This window comes from Lynx canadensis, chromosome F2 (assembly GCF_007474595.2).
Source record: "Lynx canadensis isolate LIC74 chromosome F2, mLynCan4.pri.v2, whole genome shotgun sequence".
Taxonomy (NCBI): domain Eukaryota; kingdom Metazoa; phylum Chordata; class Mammalia; order Carnivora; family Felidae; genus Lynx; species Lynx canadensis.
The window spans coordinates 10,613,863-10,640,997 of NC_044320.2; the positions used below are offsets into that span (position 1 = coordinate 10,613,863).

Below are 27,135 nucleotides of genomic sequence, written 5' to 3' on the forward strand. Positions count from 1 at the left end.
ATCTGGTTCTTGATTTGGGCTCAGGTCATGATCTCCAGGTTTGTGGGTTTGAGCCCACATCGGGCTCTGTGCTGAGAGGGTGGAGCCTTCTTTAGATATTCTCTCTCGCTCGCTCTCTCTGCCCCTCCCCCTCTCTCGCTCTGTCTCTCGAAATAAATAAGCATTTTAAAAATGTTTAAAAAAAGAGCCCCGGTTGGGGCACCTGGGTGGCTCAGTCAGTTGAGCGTCCGATTTCGGCTCAGGTCATGATCTCGCACCCGTGGGTTCGAGCCCCGCATCAGGCTCTGTGTGGACAGTTCAAAGCCTGGAGCCTGCTTCGGATTCTGTGCCTCCCTCTCTCCCTGCCCCTCCCCTGCTCACATTCTGTCTCTCTGTGTCTCTCAAAAAATAAAATAAAACGTTTAAAAAAATTAAAAAAAAAAAAGAACTCTGGTTTAGAAGGCTGCCCCAATGTCCTTGACTGATGATTGACACAGAAAGAGGGGGGATAAAAAAAGACAAGGAGTGTGATTGTTCAGGCTCTTAAAGCCTCTTCCCGGAAGTGAATCGCGCACGTTCACTTCTGTTCACATTTCGTTGGCCGAAAGCAACGTGAAACGTACAGGTAAGTGCAATCCTCCCACTTGCTTGGATCCTGTGGTACTAAACACAGCTGGCAAACAGCACTGAGGACCTCTCCCAGCGACCTGCCTCACAAAAGCTCATGGGGAAAAGGCATCAGAGCTCAAATGCTCCTCTCAAGTGCTGGACGCTGTTTCTCCTCTTGCCTCCTTCCGGTTTTTCACATGGCTTCCGCTATTAGCATCATCAGTGGATACTATATAGTGTTAACTTCGAAGTTAAAGTTAAATCCAGAAACTGGATTCTTCACCAGGGATGAGGACTGTTTCTTTAGCCACAGACATTCTTCCATGGCTGCCTTCCTAGAGCCTGATTTATTTCAGTATTTCTATATTTTCAACCCATCGCAATTTTACCTTCCTATTTAAATAAATAACTTTGTATGATCTTATAGTTTGTTAGGAAGAGCGAACACGAACACTCAGTTTCGTACGTGGAATCGTTCATTCATTTATTCTTTCAGAAAAGGGGGGGCAGGGGAGTCACGTTTTTAAGCCCAAGTCTTTTTTTTTTTTTTTTTTTTTTAAGCCCAAGTCTTTACAAGGCATGAATCTCCAGGCGTAGTTCAAGGGTCAGCTGTATTGTATTCCACCATTTGAATTTCTTTCTACATAAACAACATCGTTTAACGCATAAACTAAAATTGTTTGAACTGCTCTGTACGTTAAGAAGGGATGTGGGTGCCTGCGGAAACCTTCCAACGGTAGCAGTCCTTTCTTTTCTCAAGAAGCTTCGTCCATGCAACCTATATATCGAATTTTGGTGAAGATTGTTAAAGAGCTGTAAATGGGGTCCTAACATTTTCTTCCTGCATGCCATTGGACGAACCCGCTCAGCCCTGGGATGGGAGCGCTCTGTTCGGAGACGGCTCTGGGGCTAGGAGGGCAGGAAAGAGTTGTCATCAAGGGAGTGACAGAATGACAAGGTCGCATTTGCGTTTGTGATAGCCGGGTAGAGCACAGGCTGGAGGAAGGTCAGGCTGGAGCAGGGACTCTGAACCAAAGCACCGAAGTATGCTGAAGTAGAATGCTAGCGGGAGGAACAGAGAGAAGGAAACTGAGTGAAAATGAAAATACTTGGGTTGGAAAAGGAGTGTACCGGAGAGAGCGGAATCTATGGTGGATCCCGGGTTATGCACTAGGGGGCAGACAACGATGTCGAGGCCATTCTCTGAGGCAGGTTGTGTAGAATGAGCAGGCTTAGGGAGGAGGGTGATAAGGACCCTTAAAATTTCAGATAGAAGACTACGGGAGTTTTGGGGGAGGAAGAGAAGCCTTCCAGCTACCAGGAAATCTAACAAGGCTTCACGGAAGAGGTTGCATATGAATGGGCAGGAGTTGAACTTACGGAGTTGGAAAGGTTGGGGCTGCCGCCGAGGCCAAGAGTGTCTGCTCTGGCCTTACGCGCGTCTTTTCGTTCACCTATGTCAACAGGTATGTGAGGTCAAGGACGAAGCACGATGTTGACATGCGGATCGGAATCCACTCGGGCTCGGTGCTGTGTGGCGTGTTGGGTCTGAGGAAGTGGCAGTTTGATGTCTGGTCTTGGGACGTGGACATCGCGAACAAACTTGAGTCTGGAGGAATCCCTGGGTAAGTCAAAAGCAAAGCCCTTTTCTTGTTTAACCCTTATTGTTTGCTCCCTTTGTGATCGTTTTCCCTGTGCAGAATTTGGAGGTCTCCATCTAAGAAACCATCATTTGGGTGGAGACAGAACGTTAAAACTTCACACAAACATTGGTTTTCAGACTTGAGTTCATGCTGAAATCAGCAGAGAAGCCTTTTAAAAACAGTGGTGTCCAGACCCCATGTCAGTTCATAGAAAGCAAAATGTGTGGAGAATCTGTAACTTCTTAAAGCAATTCTCCTGGGCAGCCAGGGATGAGACCTCCTGACCTTCTTTCTATACGACCTTACCCTCCCTTGAAAACTCAGCTCTCGGGGCGCCTGGGTGGCTCCGTCGGTTAAGCGGCCGACTTCGACTCAGGTCATGATCTCACGGTCCGTGAGTTCGAGCCCCGCGTCGGGCTCTGTGCTGACAGCTCAGAGCCTGGAGCCTGTTTCAGATTCTGTGTCTCCCTCTCTCTGACCCTCCCCCGTTCATGCTGCATCTCTCTCTGTCTCAAAAGTAAATAAACGTGAAAAAAAAATTAAAAAAAAAAAAAAGAAAACTCAGCTCTCCAAATGTGAGCAAGACCAATGGGTATGGAATCCTCAAAGGTGCTAGTGGCCTGGAAGGGGTCAATGAACCCTGGAAAGTAGAAGTGAGATTCTGCTTACACACATGGGGCCTGATGAGATTTTAGATATATGTAAGCCAGTAAGGTGTACTGACTTTTTGCACACTCTTTCTTTCTAAGAGATGATGCGTAATAGGTAGATAGATGATAGATAGAGAGATGATAGATAGATAGATAGATAGATGATAGATAGACCAATAGACAGCCAGAAAGCTAAGATAGAACACCTATGCATATTCCTTTCCCCACCCCTCACCCCCAGCCCTACATTTGGAGCCACAGAATTCTCTGGTATCTGTCATCATTCCTTGCTAATTATATTTAATATCAGGTAACATGGTATCATGGGAAATAAACTGTGGGCGTGGTATCAGAGAAAGCAGGATTTCCACTCTGCCCCGTACTAAGCTCTGTTAATCTTAACAAGTCATGGAAAGCAGGCACGGCACCTAGAGCTTTCATTGCCGTGTCTGTATGCTCTCAAGCCAACGCGTACCTTCTCTGAGTCTCACTTTCCTCACTATGAAAGAAGAGATGGTAATCCTGATATCGTACCTGTGATTTGATGCTCCGTATCCACGAAGGTGCGTTTTCTCATCTACCAAATGGGCAAAACCCACCATTGTGTCTGGGCCAGTTTGCACCATCCACAAAAGGAGGGGAAGAAATGCCTGTTCCCTAGAGTTGTTGGAAGAATGGAGATTGTAGGAGACGATCCATGCAACTAAGCATATAGTAATACCTTTGGCTACAAAATAGCACTTATGCAAACTAAGTGCTACCCAATTGTTACATCTTATTTACTATCATGACTGTTATTATTATTATATCCTAGCATTTGAAATTACTAGAAAATGTTGGCCCGCCATTCAATATATGAAAATACTGTCTGAGAACTGATTCATTCCCTTAGAGGGAAATGTCATTACGCACGCTGTCATCTGCAAATGCCTTACCCACAGCCTCGAGGCGATAGTAAGGATGAAAATGAACATCTGAAGCCCAGTTTCTATCAAAACATTTAAGCATATATTGATTGGAACTTCAGCGGAGGAATCAGTAATAAATAAAAACGAGGATGACTTCCACTATGGGAAACATAATATTGATTCAGTACATGCAAATATTAGTTCCCCTGAGCACTGGCAGCAGAATAATGAAATGTAGAATCCAGAGAAAATATCAAATGAAGTTGGTATTTAACTTAATTATTTTAAGAGAAAATCAACCCTAGGACCTAACGAAACCCTTCCAGGAGTTTCCTTTTGCCAGGGAGAAGAAGATGGCTTTCTAGCACCCAGTTCTGAGCCTGATCTGAGAAAGGAGACTGGGACATCCATTTCATAAAAGGTCAAGTGACCTCTCTGTTTTCCTAGGTTAGCATGACTGAGTTCCCAAGCGTTCACAAAATCCATCAAGAGAATAATTTGCACTTAGTCAAGACATTTCTCAAGAGCTCAAAACGTGTTTCGCACACTTTTATTTTTAGTATGTTGCCTTGCCTTTGAGATCGAGGACTATGCACAACGACACTTATTTGGAAAATACGGAGAATGGATCTTAAATGGTCAGAAATGCTGTTTCTTTACATGGCCTTTGCAGTGAGTTATTCCCTGTAAGCAGGGGTTCAGCAGGATGGGTGAAAAGTACAGTGTATTTGGAAACGCCTCTTTCAAAAAATTTTATTGTTTCCTTGGCTATATTTTTTTTTAGGATTGCAGAAGCCAACCAAAATATCAAGCATCCACCTTATTCATTCATACACTCGTTCATTCATTCATTCAGAGGAGCACTAAAATCAACCTAAGGAAATGACTTCTGAGCTGAATCAGGGAGTAGAAAATTATCATGTAGAAAACATGGAGTGAGCATTCTTGGCAGAGAGAGTGCCTTGTTCTGAGTTTAGTAGTCATGAAATAGCACCTTGAATTTGAAGAAATGCTGGTTACCTGATTAGCTGGAGAAAGCATAGGGTAGAGTAGGGGAGCAGTGTCAGAAAATGAGCTTTGAAGTGACAGAAACCAGAGAATGGAGGCTTAGAAGCCTGTTCAGGACTTGAGTCGTGTCCTATAAGCCTTGAGGATACGAGGGATAAACAACAGTGACATGATCACAGCGGCATTTTTGAGAATAATGTAGTAAGTTAGCACTTGCTTTTAGGGTATGTGCAGTATATCCATCATGTACTGTCTTGACTCCTTTACACAAATCGACTCCTGTAATACAATGACCCTAAGAGGTGGGTACTGTTATTTTCCCATGTTTATGGGTGAGAAAACACATTTACAGAAAGTGTAAGTAGTTTGCCCAAGATCTCTCAGCTAGCAAGTGGTTTCAATCCAATCTGCCCAAACAGTCGGTGCTAATCATCACCACACTAATCTACCCAGACCGTGACACGTCACAGTAAGTAGTCTGCCTGAGTTAGACAGTTATGAGGACAGAAATGCTCTTCACCAAAGGATTTACCATGCGAAGTTCCCACAACTGAAGTCTGATCCTTAAGTCGTCTATTGTTTTGCTAAACGAAACAAAAAATGAAACTTGGATCATGAGCTGGGATGGCCAGTAATGATGTTCACATGAGTCACTTACCTTGTGAGTGAGCCTAGCCAGCTGCCTGCCTGCATTCCCCAGCTTTGTTCCCTGCTCCTTGACATGTACGCTTTCTAGAGGAAAGGACATCATCGAGTGCTTTTCCTAAAGGACCCTGCAGGCAGCCCCGTGAACTTATAAGACCTGCCTTTGTTCTTAAGAAGCTTGTAGTCAAGTTGAAGAATCCAGGCGTAAATATATGAAAGTTAAAATGATAGGAGAAGGGGCGCCTGGGTGGCTTAGTCGGTTGAGCGTCTGACTTCGGCTCAGGTCATGATCTCACTGGACATGAGTTTGAGCCCCGCGTCGGGCTCTGTGCTGACGGCTCAGAGCCTGGAGCTTGCTTCCGGTTCTGTGTCTCCCTCTCTTTCTGCCCCTTCCCCGCTCTTCTCTCTCTCTCAAAAGCAAACATTCATAAAAGTTAAAAAAAATTAAAATGATAAGGAAAGTCCCAAGACCATGAGAAAACTACTGTTGTTTCATGGTGATCTGGACAGTAATTGCTGTCGGGTTCAGAAACATATATGGAACTTGTTTGTCTAGTACAATAACAACGCTGAAAAATCACTGATTCTTGAAGGGTTCTGGGGTCAGTCTGACAGTCCTAAGAAAAGCCAAAAGAAGTGCTTAAGTGTGGCTCAGCAAGGCTGTATTTTATCAGAGGCCGCAGTGACCCTTGGGGTGAAGTCAGCGATAATGCTGCTCACTGATTTATGCTTGTACTTCTGTTTTCTTTCATTCTCTCTGCTTTTTTAGGGGAACGCATATTGTCTTTGAGAACTTGTCTTCATGGCACGCGTGTGTGGCCCTGATGTTGGCTTTGCACAGGACAAAAACCAGTGATGGCCTTTGCAGGCCCCCTCGGGAGTGTATAATGACCTATGCTTTGTGCACACAGGAGGATTCACATTTCCAAAGCCACGCTGGACTGCCTCAACGGTGACTATAATGTGGAAGAGGGTCATGGTAAAGAGAGAAACGAATTCTTGAGGAAGCATAACATAGAGACCTATTTGATTAAGCAGCCTGAGGAGAGCCTACTGACTTTGCCCGAAGACATTGTCAAGGAGTCGGTGAGCTTCTCAGACAGGAGAAACAGTGGGGCGACATTCACAGAAGGATCCTGGAGCCCCGAACTGCCCTTTGATAACATAGTGGGGAAACAGAACGTAAGTCCTGGCTTCCTTCTTCTGGTTAGCCACGAATGCATGCTGTAGCGTACCCCCAGCCCAGAGAGAACCGATTAATCTTTTTAACCTTTTCTCTGCTGAGCATCGTAATTGCAAGCAATTAAACATCTCTCCTATGATGCAATTAACCCATGTATGCAATTTCAGGAAATGCCAGAGGGTTCCCCACACCCTCTTTTTTTTTTTGACCTAGCTGAAAATAAATGTCCTGTGAAGGTGGATTATAATCTCCACCCCCTCCCAAAATTGCTCGTGTCGGAAAAGATAAACCTGATGTTATTAATGTAACCACAAGAGTTGACGATCAAGTCCGCGAGAATACCATTTCTTAGGCAGCTGGTAGGCGAGGAGTTCTGAGTTGCCCTCTGAAATTCAAAATCAGGAGGGCACTGATGATCTGGGAACATAAAAGCATCACCAAGTGATGCCCAGGGGGAGCACCAGAGCATTCAGGAGTAGCCTTCCATTTCAGAGCTGCCCACATAGTTCTGTTCCTATTGAATGCGGATTTGTATCTTAAACGCAGGGCAGGGCTACTAAGTTGGTACATAGGTGTAACTCACTAGTAATCAAATTATTTTCAAAATGATTCCTTCCAATACCAGAATCACACTAAATCCAATGAGATGCTCGGACTCCAAGATGCACCAGAAAAGGGAGGCTGATCGGGGGAGAGAACCAGAGAGGTTCAAAGGTGCTCTTATCCCCGGCGTGCTTGTCCAGAGCATGGGCTAAATTACCTGCCCTCTTAGGAGTTTACTTTTAATCATTTAGGCCAAGCACAGGTAGCCGAATTTGTGTCAGTTCATGTGACAGGCCTTTTAAAGAAACAAACAAGAGCCAGTATATTATATAAGACTTGGAAATAGTTTCTCAAGCAAAAGCTGAAAGCGCTGTGCAGTCAGTCAACCACACCAAGGTGTCACCAGCTTTATGAAGACGTAAAAGGGTTGTTTCAATTCATGAACCTGAACTGTTCTCATTGACTTGCAGATAAGAAAAATCTATCTGCCTAAAGACATTTAGAACGGAAACGGTTACAATTCCGAAAGTCTTCCCTCTTTCTTCTGCACTTGAAAGATGCCTGGGGCACCCGGAGGCCAGGTTAACCTGTCTCTTTCCAGTTCTGTGTGAAGAAGCTACATACAGAACAGCGCCTGGGTCACATTCCACTGGGGAAGGATGTAGGTCCAGCTAAGCCTGCGGGCCTCGTAAGAGTCTACATTTAGGTCTTTGCGTTTCTTCTGAGTGTTTCATTTTCCCCCAAATTCTGTGTCCACACACGTCATCACGTGATTTCAGTGCCTTCCCTTCTTTGCATCTTTGGACCGGTACGCGAGGTACAGTTTGCTGTTCTACAAAATAACGGTCTTGTGTACTTCTGCAGTGGGTGCACGGCCAGCTGACGGTGTCCTCTCTGTTCCCTTTGCCTAGTTTGAGCTTGAGCCTGAATCCCAGTTGTTAAGAGAGGAGATGTGTGCCTCACCCTGGATACCTCCGTAACGGTGCATGAAATTCTCTCTTGCGTTTATTGTTTTCTGTTTTTCTTTTTGGTCTTTCCATTTGAAACGCTTTCCATTTACGCTGATTGTGGAAGTTGGGGTAATTCCTGACGGTTCTAATCTCTGTTGTACCTGACCTTGCTACTAAAAATTGAGAACCAAGCAGAGAGAAGTAGAGATGCTGGGTTTTATCTCATGATTGATTGACCCGGTAAAATTGCATAGGAATAGTTGGAATATTTCCTTTGCTGGTTTCCTAAAGGTAACTTGCTGGTGTCATGGAGTAGCTGTTACGACGTGTCCTCATCTGTCAAAAATTATATTCTTGGTGTTTAACCGTACCGTGTGGTTCTTGCGATGCCGAATTTTGCCTGGATACAATTCATCTGTACCGTTTTCAGCGCAGATAATCTCGATTCATTCTGATGCCTCCAGACTTAGAAGCCAGTGAACGTGTGTTGATATTCGTAAGTAACCGAGTGGCACTGATGACATTTTGGAAATGACTGAATCGGTTGAAATGGTCACAGGCTAGGCTCTCAGAGTTTGTGCTTAGGCTTCACTCTGGGAGTCAGGGAGCCACGCGTGTAATTCAGAGACATAATGTGCACTTGGGAGGGATCAGGAGGGGTCTGGCTGAGTCTGCTCACTGCCAAACACCCAGTCAGTGCTGCAGAAAGCCCAGACCATCTGAGTGTTTGGATAAGACAGATGAAACATACTAATGCTTCACTGGGGGGGGCGGGGGCGGGGGGTTCCAGCTAAATTGGCCAGATGTTGTGGCTTCTAATGATTCATAATGTGTGCTTAGAAATATTTTTAATGACATCAGTATGCCGAGCCGTAATCTGTGCTGTGTAGACAGCAGATGTTCAGAGAGTTACGTTCTCATGTGTTCATTCATTCAATAAAGATTAATTGAGCATCTATTATATGCCAACTACTAGTAGTGATGAAAGGGAAGGAGGGACAGAGGAAAGAAACACTTTGGAGGTAAAGTCAGCCAGGAGTTTATATGCTTCATGAAGACAGGAAACATAGATTTCACTTAACCGTTGTTGTGCCCGCACTTAGAACAGTATCTGGTAGGTAGCAGGGCTTGATTACAGTTTGTTGAATGAATGAATGAGTGAAATGATAGCTACAGGTGGTAAGGGGGAGGAGCCAGTCAAACCTGACTTCCAGGTGACTGGGGAGATGGTAGAACCGCCCTCTGAAAATAAGCCAAACTGGAATGGAGGAAGACTGGGAAGGAAACACTAGGAATTCAGTTTGGGGCACGTTGAGCTTGAGGTGCCTGGGATGGATCAGGGAGAGAGATCCAGAAGGCTATGGAACACACACTTCTGAAGCTCAGACACAAAAGAACAGTGCAAGAGATGTGAACCTGGCAGTCATCAGGACCTGCATGCAAATGGAAGCCATGAGAGTGGCAGAGATCACTGTAGGGAAATGCAAAATAAAGCAATAAGAGGGCACAGGAGAGATGTTGGGGGGCGCCTGATGGGAGGTGAAAGCGAGTAAGAATCCCACGACAGACACAGATAGGAAGCAGTCAGAGTGATCAGGAGAGAATTAGAGGATGTGGTGTCACAGAAGCCTGCAGAACATAGCATGTTGAGAAGGAGGGGGCAATCAACAATGTCAGCCGTAACCAAGAGGCCCAGGGTGGTGAAGAAGGGAAACTACCAATGGGAATTAGATTGAAAACCATCACTGGTAGGAGGCAGATTTGATGAGGTGATGGGGTCAGGAGCCAGATTGTCACAGTTGATACGAAAGAACTCTGGATTACCAAGAAGAGCCCCAACTCCATTCCTCTCCCGTCCCTGATGCCCATTTCAGGAGTCTATCAGTGGTTTGAAACAGCAAGAGATGTTACTAAGAATTATTTCTGGGCCCTCGGTGGTATCTTCTGGTCCCTGACTGAACCTAAAGATAATCTCTTTGTTCTGATGTTGTGCACCCTCCTGCCCCTATGTCTGTGCCCATTTAGGTTAAAATTGCCATTCAGCCCTCTGGGTTCCGGTATCCGGGTCGCTCTTGGATGCGCTGAGCACTTACGCTTTGCATCCCTGACTGTTAACAAGGGCAGGTGTTCTGCTCACTGAGTTGGTGTCTTGGCTTCCTGAACCCAGGCTCAGTTACCAGGGAAGCCGCCTATGCTCTGAGCCTCTAGGTGGAATGAAAGTAAGAAGACTAGAAGTCAGGAAGTTTGAATCATGGTAGACTATTGAAAGTTAAGACTGTAAAAGCAGAAACAGGTCACGGGAGCAGACCGAAAATGAAGACTTTGACCTTTAGGGAGGATGTCCAGAAATTTCAAGGTGAGCTTATTAGATGGGTCATCAACATGGTCACCAAAGCTCTCGGAATAGAGACAGAACTTGGGATGTTAAGTGAAGACTTAAGAAAACGGTTCTTACATTAAAGATCACATTTCCCTGCTGGTTGCATGTTCTGTCTAAAATCTGCCTGTGGGCTTGGGCTCTTACTCATCGAGTTATTTAACAGGCACCCAGCATTCTAGATCCTGGAGATCCAGTAGTGAGGACACAGGCTTGGTCCCCGTCTTGCAGGAGCTTGCCTCTTACAGGGAATGCAGCCAATGAACTCTAACATACCTGTGCTGCAAAGAAGTAGAGATCTATGAATAGGAGGTGAATAGAATTACTCAGGAGGATTGTAGAGGCCTCTAAAGATTCTGATGGAGTGCTTAAAGGGCCCTAGATGCAAACGACCAGGAGAAGAGCTTTGCAGACAGAGAAGACAGCTAGTGCAAAGGCCCTGAAGTAGGAAAAGGTTTGGTGCATTAGAAAAGGGTTAAAAAGGCCCTTGTCCTAGAACAGAATGAGCAGGGAAGAAAGGGGTATGAGATGAAGTGAAAGGAGACAGGAGCTCAGCCCTGCAGGCCTGCTGACTTTGGATTTTATTCTAAAGGAAGTGATAAAAGGTTTTAAGCAGGGCAGTGACATGCTCTGACTTAGATTTTTAAGAGATCGGTTTGACTGCCTTGCGGAGAATGGATGATAGGAGCAACAATGAACTTAATCAGACACACCGCGTCTTAGATTTATGAGAGGAAGCTTTCATGTTGCTGTAAAATGTATTGTGTGAGGTCAGTGGTAATTTTAACTTGGTTTTTATGACAAGCGATCGGCCAAGCTGCTGCGTCAGGAACAAGCCCCCTCTCAGAGCCTGGAGTCTGTCCCTCATCGATTGTGAAATCCTCAGCATTGTCCCGTCCATGCCTTTCACACCCACCATGGCATCACAGTCCGACATTTTTTTCTGGTGCTCCTCTGAGCTTTCTAAAAGAATCCCCTGGAGAAGAGTACACATTTGCTGCTTCGTTGTAGAGATGTGTGGTTTCTACACCATAGACTGACTTGGGGCATCTGAAATTAATGCGGGCACTGTGGAGGTTGAAGACGTCGGTGGAATTTCTGCATTCCACACAGCAAAACCACACGGATGTGCTTCCTTGTGCTTCCTTGTGGGTATAGATAAATACCCCCGGAATGCCTAGTGCTAGAAGTAGAGAGTCTGGGGTCAGGTACCACGTTGGGATCATCATTCATATTGTTTCCATTTAATGTCCATACCCACCTTAAGGATAAGTGTGATGTGCCTGCTTGACAAATGAGGAAATTGTGATTCGCAGAGATCGATTAGTTCCCTAAAGGCCATGGAGCCAATAAATAACAGAGCTGGAATTAGAACCCAGTTATGTCTGACTCCAAAAGCCACATGCTTGCCATCCGGCCACACTGCCTCCTCTTTGTTGCTTGAAGGTCTGTGCTGGGTTTCTACCTTCAACGTTGTTGCCAGATCAGTCAGTGAGTCTCCCAAGTTGTGTGCCTGTGTGTGTGTGTGTGTGTGTGTGTGTGTGTGTATGTTCACCCTCTAAAGATGGGTCACCACTGATACTTAGAAATTTTCTGCGAGAGCTACAGGGAATGACCAGATTTTCCTCCAGTTTGTCCCTACATACTAGGCAGTGTCTCGTCCCCTGAGTGTCCTGATGTGATCACTGCTTGCATGGAAAAGGCTAAGCTCGACAGTGTGTCATGTCCACCTAAGGATAAAATGACAGCCAAACATTTGACACTGTCCCACTTGGATCGGAGAATGTTGAGCCCAAGGGACAAGAAAATATGGAGGGAGGAGAGCTGGCTGGGCTCGAAGCAGGACAAAAAAACACATTTGGGTTGTTATGTCTTCATCAGTCCCAGATGGAGCTTTTCTTAGATGCTGCTCTTCGTGTCCGTAGGGAGAAAAGAATTTTCCTGTGGTCGCCCTTCTGATCAAAACCCTCACGTTGACCTGAGGGTCACAGGTTCTTTGTGCTAAACTGCCGGTCAGTCTTGTTATCTCGGGGCAGATCTCTGCAGGACCCAAAATTTGTCCGAATGATGGTGGGAAGGGTCTGGAGGAAAACTCCAGAGAACTAAGTGGGAGCTCTGACTACTGCACTTAATATGTCAAGGCCTAAGGCAGCCCCTCTAGCCTCCAAGCCCCAGTGCCCTCATGTGCACAAGGGCAGGTCTGCCTGGAAGGTCCCTTCACTTTTTTTCAGCACTGACATTGGCCCTAGTTTCTCAGCCCCAGATGCATGCCGGGAATCTGTGGCTGTCCTGGTGAGTTATCTACACTTCACAATTTCCCCCTGCAAAGCCCAGGAAATAAGAATTTACCAAGAAGCAACGGGGATACCCCACTATGTACAGTTACCCTAGTATAGGATGGCAGTTGAGCAGAATTACTATCTAGCGAACTGTCTTAAACCACCAATATCAAATTCAGCAACAAGTGAAAGCCAAAATAAATAAACAAATAAAAAGGCACTTGAGGTAGAATCTTGCCTAACTAGAGAATGAAGTCTGCTCTCGCAATTGAGTTTCGACTGCATGAAATGAACACCCAGACGTCATTGCAAACATCATCACCCTTTGCCTTCTTTCTGGGTCCTGCTTTCAACATGATCATTGTGTTCTGTTGAGTAACATTGATCCCTGGGGTTTGATGTCTTTCCTTCGGCTCTGCCCCCACAGGGCAGGGGCAAAGTGGCTGGTGCCTTTTTTGTGCATGCCAATGCCCACAAGAAGAGCTCTCCATTCAAGCTCATTTTACTTCTTTCATCCACTTGAACAAGTCAGTCCCCCCATTCATTTGTTCTCTCATTCAGTCATTCGTTACTCAGCTGTTTATTGAGTAAAGGCCATTTGCCAGGCACTGTGCTGGGGACTAGAGGGGAGGGGGGGCGGGGAAGGATGAGAAAGGAAGTCCAAGCTGTCAAAGAGTTCCTGGTCCCTGGGATTACCACCAGGTCAACAGCTCAGTGTGAACTTACTGTCATAGCAGGACAGCATTAACAAAGGACAGGGGGCAGAGTAATTGGGGAAGACCTTCCCAAGGTTGTGGCTATGAAACTGAGACCCACAGACAAGCAGACGTAGGCCAAGGGTGAGGGAGCAAGACCCACGGAGGAGAGGGACGGCAAGGCCACCATCTCAGCCTGGGTTTCTACTGCTCAGAGGGAGCACTTGTTTCTTTCTCCCCACCCCGCCCCCAGAGAACCCTGACCTGAAACTCCTCCTCCTAAACATGCCCAAAATCTTGGGCCTTGGTTTTGAAGAGAAAGAAGACGGTGTATTCTCAGACCTTACTGCTTCTGGGGTAGGCTGCTGAAAATCTAATCGTCCGTATTCAATCTTGTATGCAGGAAATCACAGGTGAATTTTTCTCCATCCGTAACTTATTTTTAACCATTTTGACATCAGATTAAGTTTTGATGTTCACTGGACGGGACAGCTGCAGGCTTTTTGGATAGAGAACACGGAGGGCTTGGTCCGTTTCCCCCCAGTGCACCTGCGTTCTTCTGGTAACAGGGCTTTTTCCCACAACACATCTCCCCAGGCAGCCCTTAGCCCTGACTTGGAAGACAGCCGCTGAGTTCAGCCCGGGAGAGTCATTAAAGGGGTCTGGTTTTTCACTCTGTTCAGACAGACAAGTGGATTTGAAGCCTTCAGGGAGCGTTGAGTGGATTAAGTAGGCAATTTGGTCCATTAACTTTGACTAATCACGCTTCTTTTCCGTGAAGTTCCAGGGCTAGAGTGAGGTGGGAGAGAGAAAGGCAGAGGTGAGCCTGCGGCTCATGTGGAATTGGAAGCCTGGAAATGCACGTTAGTTGTCAAGTACACAACACACAGCCCGGGCTTCCCCACTGGCCGATAACTGGCTGAAGCTTTTCTAAACAAACTGGCTGGACTCGTCTTTCACCAACGATTGACTCACTTGGGGAGTCACAAAATCATAGCCCGAGGAGCTGGAACCCATGAATGCATAGGATTTCATTTTACATTATGTTATATTATTTTATTATTATTTTTTAATTTTATTTGGTGGGGGAAGCACAGAGGGAGAGGGAAAGAGAGGATCCCAAGCAGGCTCCACACTCAGCATGGAGGCCATGGTGAGGCTCGATCCCACCACTGTGAGATCACGAGCCTAAATGAAGAGTCAGATGTTTAACTGACTGTGCCGTCCAAGTACCCCTGCATCATATTTTCAATATGAGAAATTTAATGCATGATATTTTAAATATGTGAAGGTTGGTAGGAAGAGAAAGCAAAAATATGGATTTTTTTCTCCCCTAGCTGCTTTATATCCTTGAACTGGGATTTACGTTTTATTAATCTCTGGGCTAATTGGGACAATGACTCGGTTAAGACTCTTCATTGTAAAATTTCGTTGAGCTACGGCAAGATTTTTTCATCTTTTTTGCCACCGAGGATACTTACGATTATTTTGGCCCAGTGCAAGGCCTGCGTATGAAGGGTTTTCTTTCCACACAAAACTGCATTGGGTGTGAACGAATGTGTATTCCTGCTTTTTAAAATGGTTGGGCATATGTGCCATAACCCACCATTACTGCTTCTCGGCACAAGGCAACAAGGGTTACCACGCTAAGGTGATTTAATTCCAGCCCAGAGCAGACACTGGACATTTCTTTTGGCCTCATCTCAGCTATTTATGCATGTAGTTATTTTCACTTCCCTCAGGGTCAAAAAGGTATTACCCTGATACTTGCTTGGGCATCGATGGAACTTTCTGGAAGCTTTTCGCACATCTCAAGGTCTCCCAACTGCTGTTATGAATTCCACGTTAGGAACCTCCCAGTTCAGTTATGCCTTTCCTACCCTACGACTTTTTTTTTTTACTACCTTTAAGCCCCCAAAGGATCTCCCACCATGACGTGGGAAGGGCTTTGTATGTGTCATGGGTGGTGGCATCCACTCAGGACTCTGTGTCTTGGACTGATGAGCTCATAAACAAACACTGGGGATAATAACAGCCCAGGAAAGCGAAATGAATGAGACAATTCCAGCAGAAAAGTGTGTGGTAGAAAAGTTAGGAGAAAGTAGAGGACACAAAGTCCCAAAGACAGAATGTGACCTAAGTAGGTTCTTTGCTGGGTTCTGTCCTGTCGTAACTGGTAAAAGTAAGAGGCTGGGTTCTCAAAGGTCAGTATGCCTAGCTCCATTGGAACCAAATGAATGAAAACATCAATAACTAAATTTAATTAACAAATTGTAGAGTAGGAATCTGGAAAAAAAAAAAAAAACAAAACTCAGACTGATAGACTTAAAACACCAAACATGAGTTATCTGTCAACAACTCACCTTTATGATCCTTATTTCCTATTCCTACCTGAAAAGAGTTACTTCATAACCTTAGAAAAAATAAACATTTAGGTAATTTTCATATTTTAATTCTCTTCAAATGTCCAAGAACACACACACATGCACACACACACACACACACACTCCACGCACAAACGTGCTCCCTTCCCCCCCACACACACACTTTCATTTTCCCCGTGGTAATTGACCTTTCTGAAAAGTCTACATCTTTGATGTTCACACACACACACACACACACACACACACACAAAACTGAGTAACTTAGGTCCTGATATGTTTGTTGATTCATTTCCTGAGCTGGAAGTATCCATATTGCTAGCCCAGAGGTCATTTGGTCAGTGGGTATTTGGTTACCTGTCCAACCACAGCCTCGATGATATTTTGGTCCAGTCATTGTAGGGCTAGAAGTACTTTGATCCAAGCCATTAATGTGTCAGAGTCTTTCTCCCCAACTCATGAGTCGTGTCCCAAACAGGAATCCTGTCTCCCTCGCTGGGCTCACCCTATCCCCGCTCAACCCCGAGAGGAGGTCATTGCTGGGGTTTGTGTATGTATTCCACACATTAGTATGGATGGGTATTTTAAAAGCTAAAACTTCAATTGGCAGCTTGCCTCCAATCATGTGGCTTCAAAGTGGCCACAGCCCAATGGACGTGCCAAATTCTGTCTCAGCCAGTTCTGCAGAAGTGTGACGACTCCTTTTGATTAAGAGTGGCCCATGTGTGTAAATGACTCAAGCGCAATGACATTCCCACACTGAGATTAGCATCTTTCTGAGAAACTCAAAGGATAGTATCAGAGAAAGAAATCCGGAATTAGCTTAATAGAGCTGAACAGAGCCAGACAAGATTCTCAGACAGGACAGACTGGGTATCAGACACCACTTGTCCTCAGTCAACCTGGCTCTGCGGTCTTGAACCAGAGCTTGGGGACAAAATCTGGGATGCTGGTGATTCCCGCCGAGTCCCCTGGTCCTGGGCGCTCTGCCCCGTCGCCTGGATTTGTGGTGGGCCTGGAAGGTCAGCCACAGCTGACCGTTTGCCTAAACCTCATCCAAAGAGAACCAAACAAGTGTATGTTCAAGACCATGAGCCTCCAGTAGGATGAACTGAGGCAAGGAGCAAAGCATCAAATGTCAGGCAAAACACACTGGGAAGAGAGCTCAGCAAGTCTGGGAACTAAACCCCCAAATGAGGAAAGTGTCTTCACGATCCAGCTTATCAATATTAGCTGAAAAGTCAAGAGCAAGGCTGTGGGCTTCAGATAAGTAGCAAACTCTAGAAAACACTTACTGTGGCATCTACGAGAATTAGGGGTACCTCCTCCCACGTCATTGTCTTATTCTCTTAATCACAAACAGATGGAAATTTCCAGACACAGAGTGACCAAGACCAGTGGGAGAATTCCACGCAACTTTTGTTCCTTATCAAATGTAGCATCCAGACGATATTTGCAAACTTTCAGTTCTGCCTAAAGCTGGGAACCAATGATTGTCCCTGTAGCCTGGGCCCCAGGCTCACCTCGTGTGCTCGATCGAAGTTTGGGAACCAGGTTACAGACGGTTGCTGGAATCCCACACAGGCCGGCTGGAAACATCTGGACTGTTTTTTCAGCAGAGTTCTGCCCCTTGTTATTTCATTTCTTGGAGCAGAAGCTACGAGCTTACGAAAATAACTTAAACCTCTTCCCACGGCGATACCACGGAGACCTCTCCTGCGGTAAAGGTCTCATTGAACATTCCTTGGCTGTGTTCGGAAAATAGATGACAGTCACGTAACTATACAAAACGTAAAAGAAAAGTAAGTGATATCCCTAAGTAAGACGCTGTCAGGCCTGTAATCTGAATGTGATTCTTCCTTTTCTGTCAGTACAGACGGGAAAAGTGGTGGCAAATCCTGACTGGCGTCCCTTGCTTATGGAGAGTGGTCCTGCTCCCTAGGGCCTCTGTTCCTACAAGAAGGAAGAAGTGTCAGGGAGTAGGTTCTGGGAAGCCCCAACTCAGGGTTTACTCACATGCCACTCATAGCCTTCTCACCAGGAAAACACAATGTACCACATCTAAGAAGATCTCTGCTCCCCCTCCCCAGTTTTGAGGAGGGGGGGTGGGAGAAAGGGGGGGAATTATGTCTCTTTCAGACACAACCAACTGAGGCCCTGAATGCAAATCGTCATGCATTAGGTCACCTCAAAGCTTTCCTAAGAAGTGAGCTTTCTTCAAAAGAACAACCACCACAAAAACAACAAAAGGCTTTTCGTTTTTAAACAGGTAGGAACTTTTTCTTCTGGGGGTTGGATTGGGGTTTCACTAAACACAAGAAGAAAGAGCTTTCATGTGTGCAGCTGGGGGCTCTTATTGGAGCTTAGGGTTCCCCGCAATTTCTTCCCACGTTTGTGTAGTTGTAGGATGCAGGAAGGGGGGTAGGAACCGGAAGGGAAAACCGCTGTCTTTTCCACAACCTGGACCACGCAGGCGGCAGGGTTGAAAGAGAGCTACGAAGGCCTCCAAGGCAGGCACAGGGAAATGCTGCCATCGAGGCAGTGGAGGGGCAAAGCAGGAGTTAGCTGAGCAAGCCATGGCCCTACCTGCTTCTGCGTGCAGGCTCCAGCCAGAGCCTGGAAGAAGCAGGGTCTTGGGAAAAGATAAAGCATCTCAGCACAAAGAGGCAGGGGCCCCAGACCCTCCGGAGTTGGCATTTTCTCTGGGTCTTTCCCAGATCGGCAACGAGCTGGCCCATCTCGTGCGTCCCCGATGACAACCGCCTGTGGCTAAATCTCAAGACTGCCCCGTCCACCTCCCAGAGGTGCTGAAAGAGGAAGCCCTTTCAGTGATGACCTCAACCTTGTGCTGTCTTGTGGCAAGCACTTAAGCTGACGTTAATCCAGGCGCGGGTCCTTCTCATCTGTGACCTCTGGTCCCTTAGTGGCCAGTACTGGGAGATAGTAAAGGCAGGGACATTCTCTGGATTCCAGAACCTTGACAAGCATTGTGGGGCTGACTTTCCAGGCTCTTGCTCTTGGCTGGAATTATATTCAGTTGTGTAATGCCTCTTATCTCCTACTGATCGAATGGTAGAAAAAGAAACTACTTTTTATTTAGTAAATACAGTTCGGTAAATTGAATCTTTCCAAATCGGGGTCGACTGGAGAGAGGTAAAAAATAAAGGGACTTTTGATAGCAAGAGTTTGGAAACAACGCCCTTTTTAGTGTTCTGTATAGTTTGTCATTTTATCCACTCATCCGTGCGTGCACTCCACACATACGTGTTAAGAGCCTACCAAATATGTCGGATGCTCCGGATTGAGTTATGGCTAAAACACAGTGCCTAACCCTCCAGGGGACCAGAGCCTAGAGGAACAGACAGGCACCCAAGTAGGCAACTGCAATGCATCATAGTGACTGCTGTGCTGAGGGTAAGTGCAGGCTCAAGTCGGCTTTGTAGAGAAGGTGATACCTGACTGGCTTTTAACGTAGTGGTAGGACACGCAACTTAGATGCTCCATGTTCAAATACGTAAAATATAATGGGCCGAGTCATCGTTCAGTAGGTCATATTGTGGCAGGTGTCTAGGCTCCAGTACAAGGTCAGATGGTCAAAGGTCACCTGCGTTGGGCTGATGCTGAACACTAGAAGGTGGCCACATGGAAGGAGGTTAATAGGATCTTACTCAGAGATCAGAGGCACACCCATGGGTAGAAATTATGAAGAAAAGCAGAGAAAAACTTTAGACCAACGTTTCCCAGATGGTATTTCATAGAACACGTGGAGGTGATCTGAGCAGAGTTTTAAAATCTCATTTCTACAGAACTTACCAGACCCTTTATTTCAGTCATGTGGACTGTGAGCCTCCAATAGGAGGATGTAAGAATTGTTCATTCAACAAACTTGTGCCGAGTGGCCACTCAGTGCCGAGCACTGATAGGAGCCCTCGGGGCAAAGAAATTCACAAAAGAGGCAGAGCTCCCTCTCTCGTGGAGACTGGTGGGGAGAGATGGCAGTAAACAGTAATAGATCCGCATTTCCTAACCTGATTGGTCCAGAGAACCATTTTGTGTAGAAGTGTCCCTTCATTCTTACGTTCTTTGGGACAACTTTCTCAGGGAGGAGTTAACTAGGAGAGCCGGTGATGACCTCCCCAGATACCAGCACTGCCAACTAGTTCAGCCGATTTTAGTGTCTACAGGGTGTTCTGTCATTGCACTACGTGAGCCATAAGAGCTAACACGTTTCCGATTCGACAAAACTGGATGCTTCTGGAGAGAACACCATTAGCCTGAGATCTTCTTGGGAAGAATTGCTTTGCTGACACAACCTGATTAAGGAATACCAGAGTTCAAGGTCCTTCATGAAGTGACAGGACTCCAGGAAGAATGGGTTTTTGCTGTGTATGTAGATAAAAGATGATTCCCAAAGAAAAGTCATGGGGCCAAAAACCCGATGACGACTTTAAGAGGATTTATGACCTGCCCCACCCCTGTTCAAACGCAGTTTACCGAAAAATTCCCGGAGCCTCCGATACTGATTTTTCACCAGAGCTCCCGGATTCTCAGGCAGACCCTACATTCAGAAACGTGGGCTCAGAAGGGCCTCTGGTTCTCATCCGAGCTTTTGATCTGTCTGTCCTAAGTGCCTATGAGTAAGGAAATAATTGAACTGCTTCAGGAGGGTGTGGATCTCGGTGAGGATAAATCTCAGGGCTGCAGTGCCTTTTTGTGAAGAGACTCCGACACGAGAGGCCGGCTCAGCAGCAACCTTTGGTGTTTCCAACACTGTTGCTCCAGTATGAGCCCCCAGATATCTGGAAACACCAGCTAAGGTCAATAAGTAAATATACACACTTGCTGTTGTATATAAGCATAACATGTATTTCAGTTATACACTGAAACATATATTCAGATACATGTACTCAATTGTGTTTGTGCGTATGTATATATATATATATAATATAACATATTAATAATGTAACATAATATGATATATATACATACACAAACAATTGAGTACACATATCTATATAATATAGAGATTACATATATAATAATATTCTAATATTCTCAGGGCATTTCCCATTTCCTCTCATTTCATCCCTTTGTTTTTCCTGTTTCTAGCCAACCGCTTAAGTTATTTACATAAAAGAATAATCTTGACATTTTAGAGATCACTTTAAATTGGAGTCCTATTTGAAAACTGACACTACTTTTTAACATGATCTTAGTCTGGCTCTCATTGGTCCCGCCCATCTCGAAAAGAGAGAGGCGTTGGTGGTATGGTGGTGAGGATAGCTGCCTTCCGTCTCAAAAAGAGAGAAAGCCATAGTCTGTTAAAAACAACGGATTCCATTATGACTCTGAATCTGCAAATGAGACCTGTTACACATTTCTCCAATCCTCCTTACAAATGAATCCCTCTGGGGGTATCAGCATATGGATTCTTGGTGTTGGCATCCTTAGCCCACTGAAAGTGAGCACTGGGTCAAATCTTAGTGGTTGTCCCTAATGGAGGAGAAAGGGTACCACAGCTGATCTCATACCATAGTCGTCCCCAAAGCCACCCATGCTTTGTGGTGAGGGAAGGCGGGGGGTAAGTGAAAGCAGTTTCCCTCCCTCATTCCAAGTTGCTTGACCTCTTGAGTTGATGCTGGTCTCCCCTTGAGCGTGTACAACCTGACGGTGTGAGTTGGGTACAGAGGGATTGCTGGTCAAACAGCAGGTGTAATGGTCGTATGTCATTGACAAAGCAAATGATCAGAAAAGGACCCCCTGGACATTGACTCCTGCAATAAAACCCAAGGGCTGTAATTGCAAAGGATAAAAAGAACTGCCTGGACAAGAAAAGACAAGAAAGGAATTCTCAATACTTGGTCAATGACCTGTTGCTACAAGGGCTCCTTCCTAACTGTTAACTGTAACCTGGTAGCAATGAGGGGGGAAAAAGAGAGGTGCTTCCAGGCTTCTCTTTTATTTGAAGGAGCCACACAGCCAATAGAATTGGGGGGGGGAGGGGGGTAGGAATCTCTGAAAGATTCTCTGCCTTAGAGAAGTGGCCAATGGTGCAGGCAGCCAGGAAGCAACGTGCATTGCTGGTTGTTTGAACGTCTGCTTACACACCAGAGTCAGTCTCTCCTGACATTTTCGCCGGTTCCCATCACCATAAGAAAAATGAGGGCAAAGCGGAGAGTTACCCCTTCAAATAAATGCATGCGATGTAGAGGACTCTCCTTTGTTTCAAGAGTGCATCATTCTTATCGGGGGAAATGCCCTTTATGTTTTCGAAGCGGTGCTCACATCAACTGTCCTCATGGCACTTGTGGCTACTGCTGTTAATTATAGAAGTCGGTCCCCAAAATATTTTTGGAAACTCCTCTGTGAAATCCAGAGGTTCAAGAGCCATTGAAGGCACAAGGAACTGGTAGAGTAGGATCAATTTAGTTCAAAGAAGGAAAACTGTGAGAGAATTAAAATGGCAGGGAGAGAAACAAATACCTAGCTGTGAATGTATCGAGTGGATATTTAGCCGGTGGCACGTCCGGCTGTTAGGTCCCGGCCGCAAGCACCTGCCGGGCGAGCATCTTGGCATCTCTAAGCCAAGTGTATGGGTCAAAGTGTATGCCCGGACAAGGGCAGTTTGAGCGTCATCCCCCCACCCCCACCCCCGCCCCCCGCCAAGAGAGAGACCTAAATTCCGTCATTTTCCAAACTGTGGAAAGAGTTTGTGCCCGAGAAACGAACCGGGGGATGCTCAGTGTGGCCGACAGTACAGTCCCCTTTGCCTCCTGAGATGCTGTTGTAACAGAATTTAATCCCAGGGGCTCCAGCCCTCTGGCGCTGCATGGATCCTGCTGTTCAATTTTCTGGAACATTGGTCCCTGCTTCCTTCTCTCCGCTCCAGCCCTCCTCCTCCCCTCTCATCCTGCCATACCTCCCCCTAACGTCTATCTTTTTCTCTGCGGTAGCCTCCTTGGTATTCAGAGCTGAAATTAACTGCTTCAGTGCCCTGAGAGCATTTGGTATTCAGAGCTGAAATCAACCGCTTCGGTGCCCTGAGACCATCTACTTCACTCACTTATGTTGGCACATACTCCCCCACCCTTCAGCCTGGGGCTGGAGAAGGGGTTTCAGTACATTCTACCGGTGATGAAGGCCTACTACGGAATTCTTTTAGAGACCTTGAATGTAGGTTACATTGACTACCTCCGTGAAGGTTAAAATGAAGAGTCTAACAGGACCACAGGAAGATTCCTTATGGAATGGGCTAGAAGTTCTCCGTGAGCTCAAAGCTCCTGACTCTGGCTCTAGAGTCAGAGGATCTGACCCAGCTGTAGATGAGCTGATGGCTCCTGAGCACACATCTGTGAGGCTCGGGGATACCTGAAGGGTTCGGGCAAGAGGGCTCTGGGTGCTCTGTCGGGACCCACAGGCTGCCATCCGATGGCTCCATCATCTGATCCCAGTCTAGCCCGGGGGCCAAGCTGGGAGGCTGGCAGAGAAAAGCAGATGCGGTGAGTGTCTACCGAGGCAGGGAGTTTTCACTTCCTGGCTCTACAAACGCACCGCATCCTGTACCTCTCCCGGGGGAAACCTCCTGGAGGAAGAGCTGGGCACCCCCTCAGCTCAAACTCCCACTTCTTTGTCAGAGTAGTTGTCCTAAATTGGAGCTGCGAACAGGCATCGCATTCGGCTCGATCCAGCCGGTGGGTCTCGTCACCTGCCCTGAAACACCGGGAGACAGAGGCCTCCCTACCGCACCCGGTGGATCTTCAGGAGCCAATGCTGTTCCTGCCTCCATGTAGCCACACCCCGTGACCAACCAGGATGGTCGCGCCTTTCCCTACCTCATGCTGTTTATCCCTGGGAAATGGTGAGAGGTTCCAGCTGCTTGCATTTTTTTGCCTAAAGGGAATTAAGCCCATACACCCGTATGAAGATATAGATATATGATGGGCTATGGCGGGGGGCGGGGGGAATGTACCTGCCAAGTGTAAAAATCTAACAACCTTCGTCGAGCTTCAGGAGCCCATCCGGGCACGTTTGGCTGTCTGGCCACAAAGAATACCAAAAACAAAAACAAAAATGCAAGCCCTGGGTCTCCCAGTCTCTCCACCACCATCAAAGGAAAGACCACATGAAAGTGTGGACTCTGCTCGGTGGGAGATGAGCCTTTCCGTGGGCTTTTCAGCTATTTCACTTTCTGTGATTCCTGTCGGTGCTCTTTCTCTCATACCAGGGATGTGCCTGGTTAAAGAAAGGGTCTTGATTTAACATCTCCAAGCCAACACCTCTTTAAATACCTGAACCAAAGGAATGCAGTGCACCGACCCAGAGGAAAGGCAAGTGTCCCTTTTGATGTGCTATTTCGCCGGGTTGTGTTTCTCTGAAGCAAATGCTAACTGATGAACCTCTGTAGGTTTCACCGAATACAACTGCATGGAGCGCTGTTACTGTGTTTGCAATGCAACCTGATCTAAAAACATTGCATTTCTTCTTAATCCAACGGGGACTAGCGGGTTTATTGTGTTTGCATGTGCTTTCCCCCTAGACTCTGGCTGCCCTAACAAGAAATTCAATAAATCTACTTCCAAACCATCTTGCACAAGCTTTGCATGTCCAGTCTGGGCCTGAGGAAATTAACAAGAGAATAGAACATACCATCGACTTGCGGAGTGGCGATAAATTGAGAAGAGAGCATATCAAGCCATTCTCACTGATGTTTAAAGACTCCAGCCTGGAGCACAAGGTAGAGCTGGGTCTCCACAGTGGCTCTTTTTTTCCGAAGTAAATTGTCGTAAATGTTGACGGGACCAGAGAGAGAGAGCCCGGGGGCTGCGGTGTTGGTTGGTGTCTTTGTTGTTTGTTTGTTTAGTCTGGTTTGGTGCTGTCTTTTCTTTTTCTCTTTGCAAATCATGAGTAGACTGAAGGCCGTGAACGGAGAGGCTGGTTAGATACAGGGGGCCCCAGCTTTGTTCTCTAAGGGGAAGATCATGAAAAGAACAAAGGAGTTCCCTCCACTGTGAGATTTTTAACCAGTAAGTGACGTAACACCCACTTGCTTTTGCTTTTAGGAGAATTCGTGTCAGTTGTAGCTCTCTGTCACGCAAGGTAGGAGGACACCCAATGGCTTGACACCAGCATTGGTGATAAAGACCACCTTTCTTAGATTACAGACCCCTCTTCTCCCATTTTCCCAGTTGTCTGCTGGCTCAGAGCGCTCCTGATATAGGCACAGTGGAAAGAAGATGGGTGGTGGGTGCAGATTCTCCCTCTGTCACTTCCTTGCCTTGTGCCCTTCTAATCCTGAGTTCCTCAATGGGTGGTGAGCATAATGGATGTGCCTCCCTCATAATAGGCTATTATGAGAGGCTCCAGGCAATGTCTTGATTAAGTCAAGTGTTCAAAAATGGCAGCCATCACCCTATTGAAGATGACGTTTTCCCAGGCCTCTCTCCTGCTCTCGCTCTAAACTATAAAAGATGGTGAGGAGGCAGGCACTGCCCCTGTTTAACTGGGCTGCTCCTCTGTGCTGATGGAAGCTGACAGACCTTCCTTGACTGAGCACAGGAGGCGCTTGGCCTCTGCAGGAGCCTCAGGCAAAAACAGCAGGGAATTTGCAAGCAAATTTCAGGAGTTGGATCCGATATTCTGCAAAGCTTCAGCGAGCAATTTGTTGTTACTTTGCTCAGCTCCCTCGGACACTCTGCTTTCCTCGATCTGGAGAATTCACACTTCTGTGCGCATGTACCGTTCCCAATGAGTGTCTTTGATAACTACCTGAAAGGTTGCAAACTCCAAAATTAATGTCGTCACCTCTGGTTCATAATTTGAAATGCATTGAGTCTGTGTACTAACAAAACGGATAGAGAAGAACCATTTTGCCTCACTCAACACCTCCCCCCTCCAAGTAGCAGGTAGACATTTCTTATTTGTAATATAATTAAGGGCTTAAGGTCCAAATTACATGCATTTTCTTTCTCGGTTGCTATATTGAAGGAAAACGAGGTAGTCTAGCAAAGAATCTTCTCAATTAGCCTGGGTAAAATACCTGTGTCCAGAGCTATACAAAACCCTTTTGTTCGTTCTTGCTAAAGATGTACTTGCGTCGCTAATGACCTGACTCCTACAGAAGGTAGATCATTTTTAATGCATTGTATTCAGTGGTGTCTCTATCTTCTCTGCAGGGACCCGGTATTGGAGCAGGAATGGACCTGGGGGTGGGGAGAGTACAATGTGTCTGTGGTTGATTTCTGGGTCCAGGAGAAGCTCTTCTAGGAAAAGCAAAGGGTAGTTCCCTGAAGAGACACCGGGGATTTGCCCACTGACTGTCCAGCCTTGCACCTTCCAGTGCAGGCTCTGCATGTCGCATGGGTTGGTTCCCTGCGGTGAGGACAGTAGGGCGCGTCAGGAAAGGTTCGTTCCCCTTCTGTCACAGAGACACTCCTCTTTGACTCTTGCTTTGAGACTGTCTCTCCAGGGGCTGCATCACTGTCGAGCAGAGGATCTATAACAAGTAGGAATCATTGATTTCGTTGATCCCATCGATGGTATTGGTATTTACCAAATACCAGGCACTATTCTAAGCTTTTAGAATGAACGCACTGACAATGACAATGTGACATAAGTGCTATTATGAGCCTCATTTTATGCTTGATGAAATGGAGACACGGGGAATGATTAGGTAGCCTGCCCAGACGCCACCTGTCCATAGAGGGGCTTCTATCTGAGCCCTCCGGTGCCCCCGGAGGGCACCAGCTGAGCCTCCCAGCCTGTGCCTGGTCTATGCACCACACTGTCTATCCTGGGAGTCCCGGGGCTCCTTCTCTCCCAGTTCCTCATATAAAGACAACAATGCTGTGCTCACTTCATTCTCTCCTCTTTGAACTGTGGATGGAGTGGAAGGCAGGGAGCAGGAGTTTGGGAGAGAGAGTAAGTAGGAAAGAGTCCTAGAACCTTAGCAAAATTAACACAGTGCCTTCAAGTCCACAAGATTCCAAAATTGGAGACCAGCATCAGTGTGCCTCTACCGTGTGCCTGGTGTTTATGTATATCAGTTTATTGCGTCCTCAGAGAAACATTACTGTCCTGCTTACAAAAGAGAAAACTGAGCCTCCTAGAGGTCAAGGAGAGGTCCTAGATCTCAAAATCTGGCTGCCACATTTTATTGACTCGAAGGTACCATCAACTATGAGATGCCCCATTTTCTATGCATCATCAAGAAGCAAACATCAACCAGTAGGAGGAGTCTAAAAGGAACTCCTCCCAATAAGCTGGGCTTACCCTCGAGGTAAAGATGG

The 27,135-nt window shown here is 46.3% G+C and overlaps 1 protein-coding gene across 2 annotated transcripts in view; it reads left to right on the forward strand.

The window, feature by feature from the left end:
* Nucleotides 1-27,135, forward strand: part of ADCY8 (adenylate cyclase 8) — a 225,733-nt gene that overhangs the window by 114,510 nt on the left and 84,088 nt on the right. For both annotated transcript variants that reach the window (XM_030304404.1, XM_030304406.2), the window contains exons 6-8: nt 2,055-2,213; nt 6,354-6,624; nt 24,387-24,584. In XM_030304404.1, the coding sequence (XP_030160264.1) occupies nt 2,055-2,213; nt 6,354-6,624; nt 24,387-24,584 (628 nt within the window). The remainder of the gene's footprint in view (nt 1-2,054; nt 2,214-6,353; nt 6,625-24,386; nt 24,585-27,135) is intronic.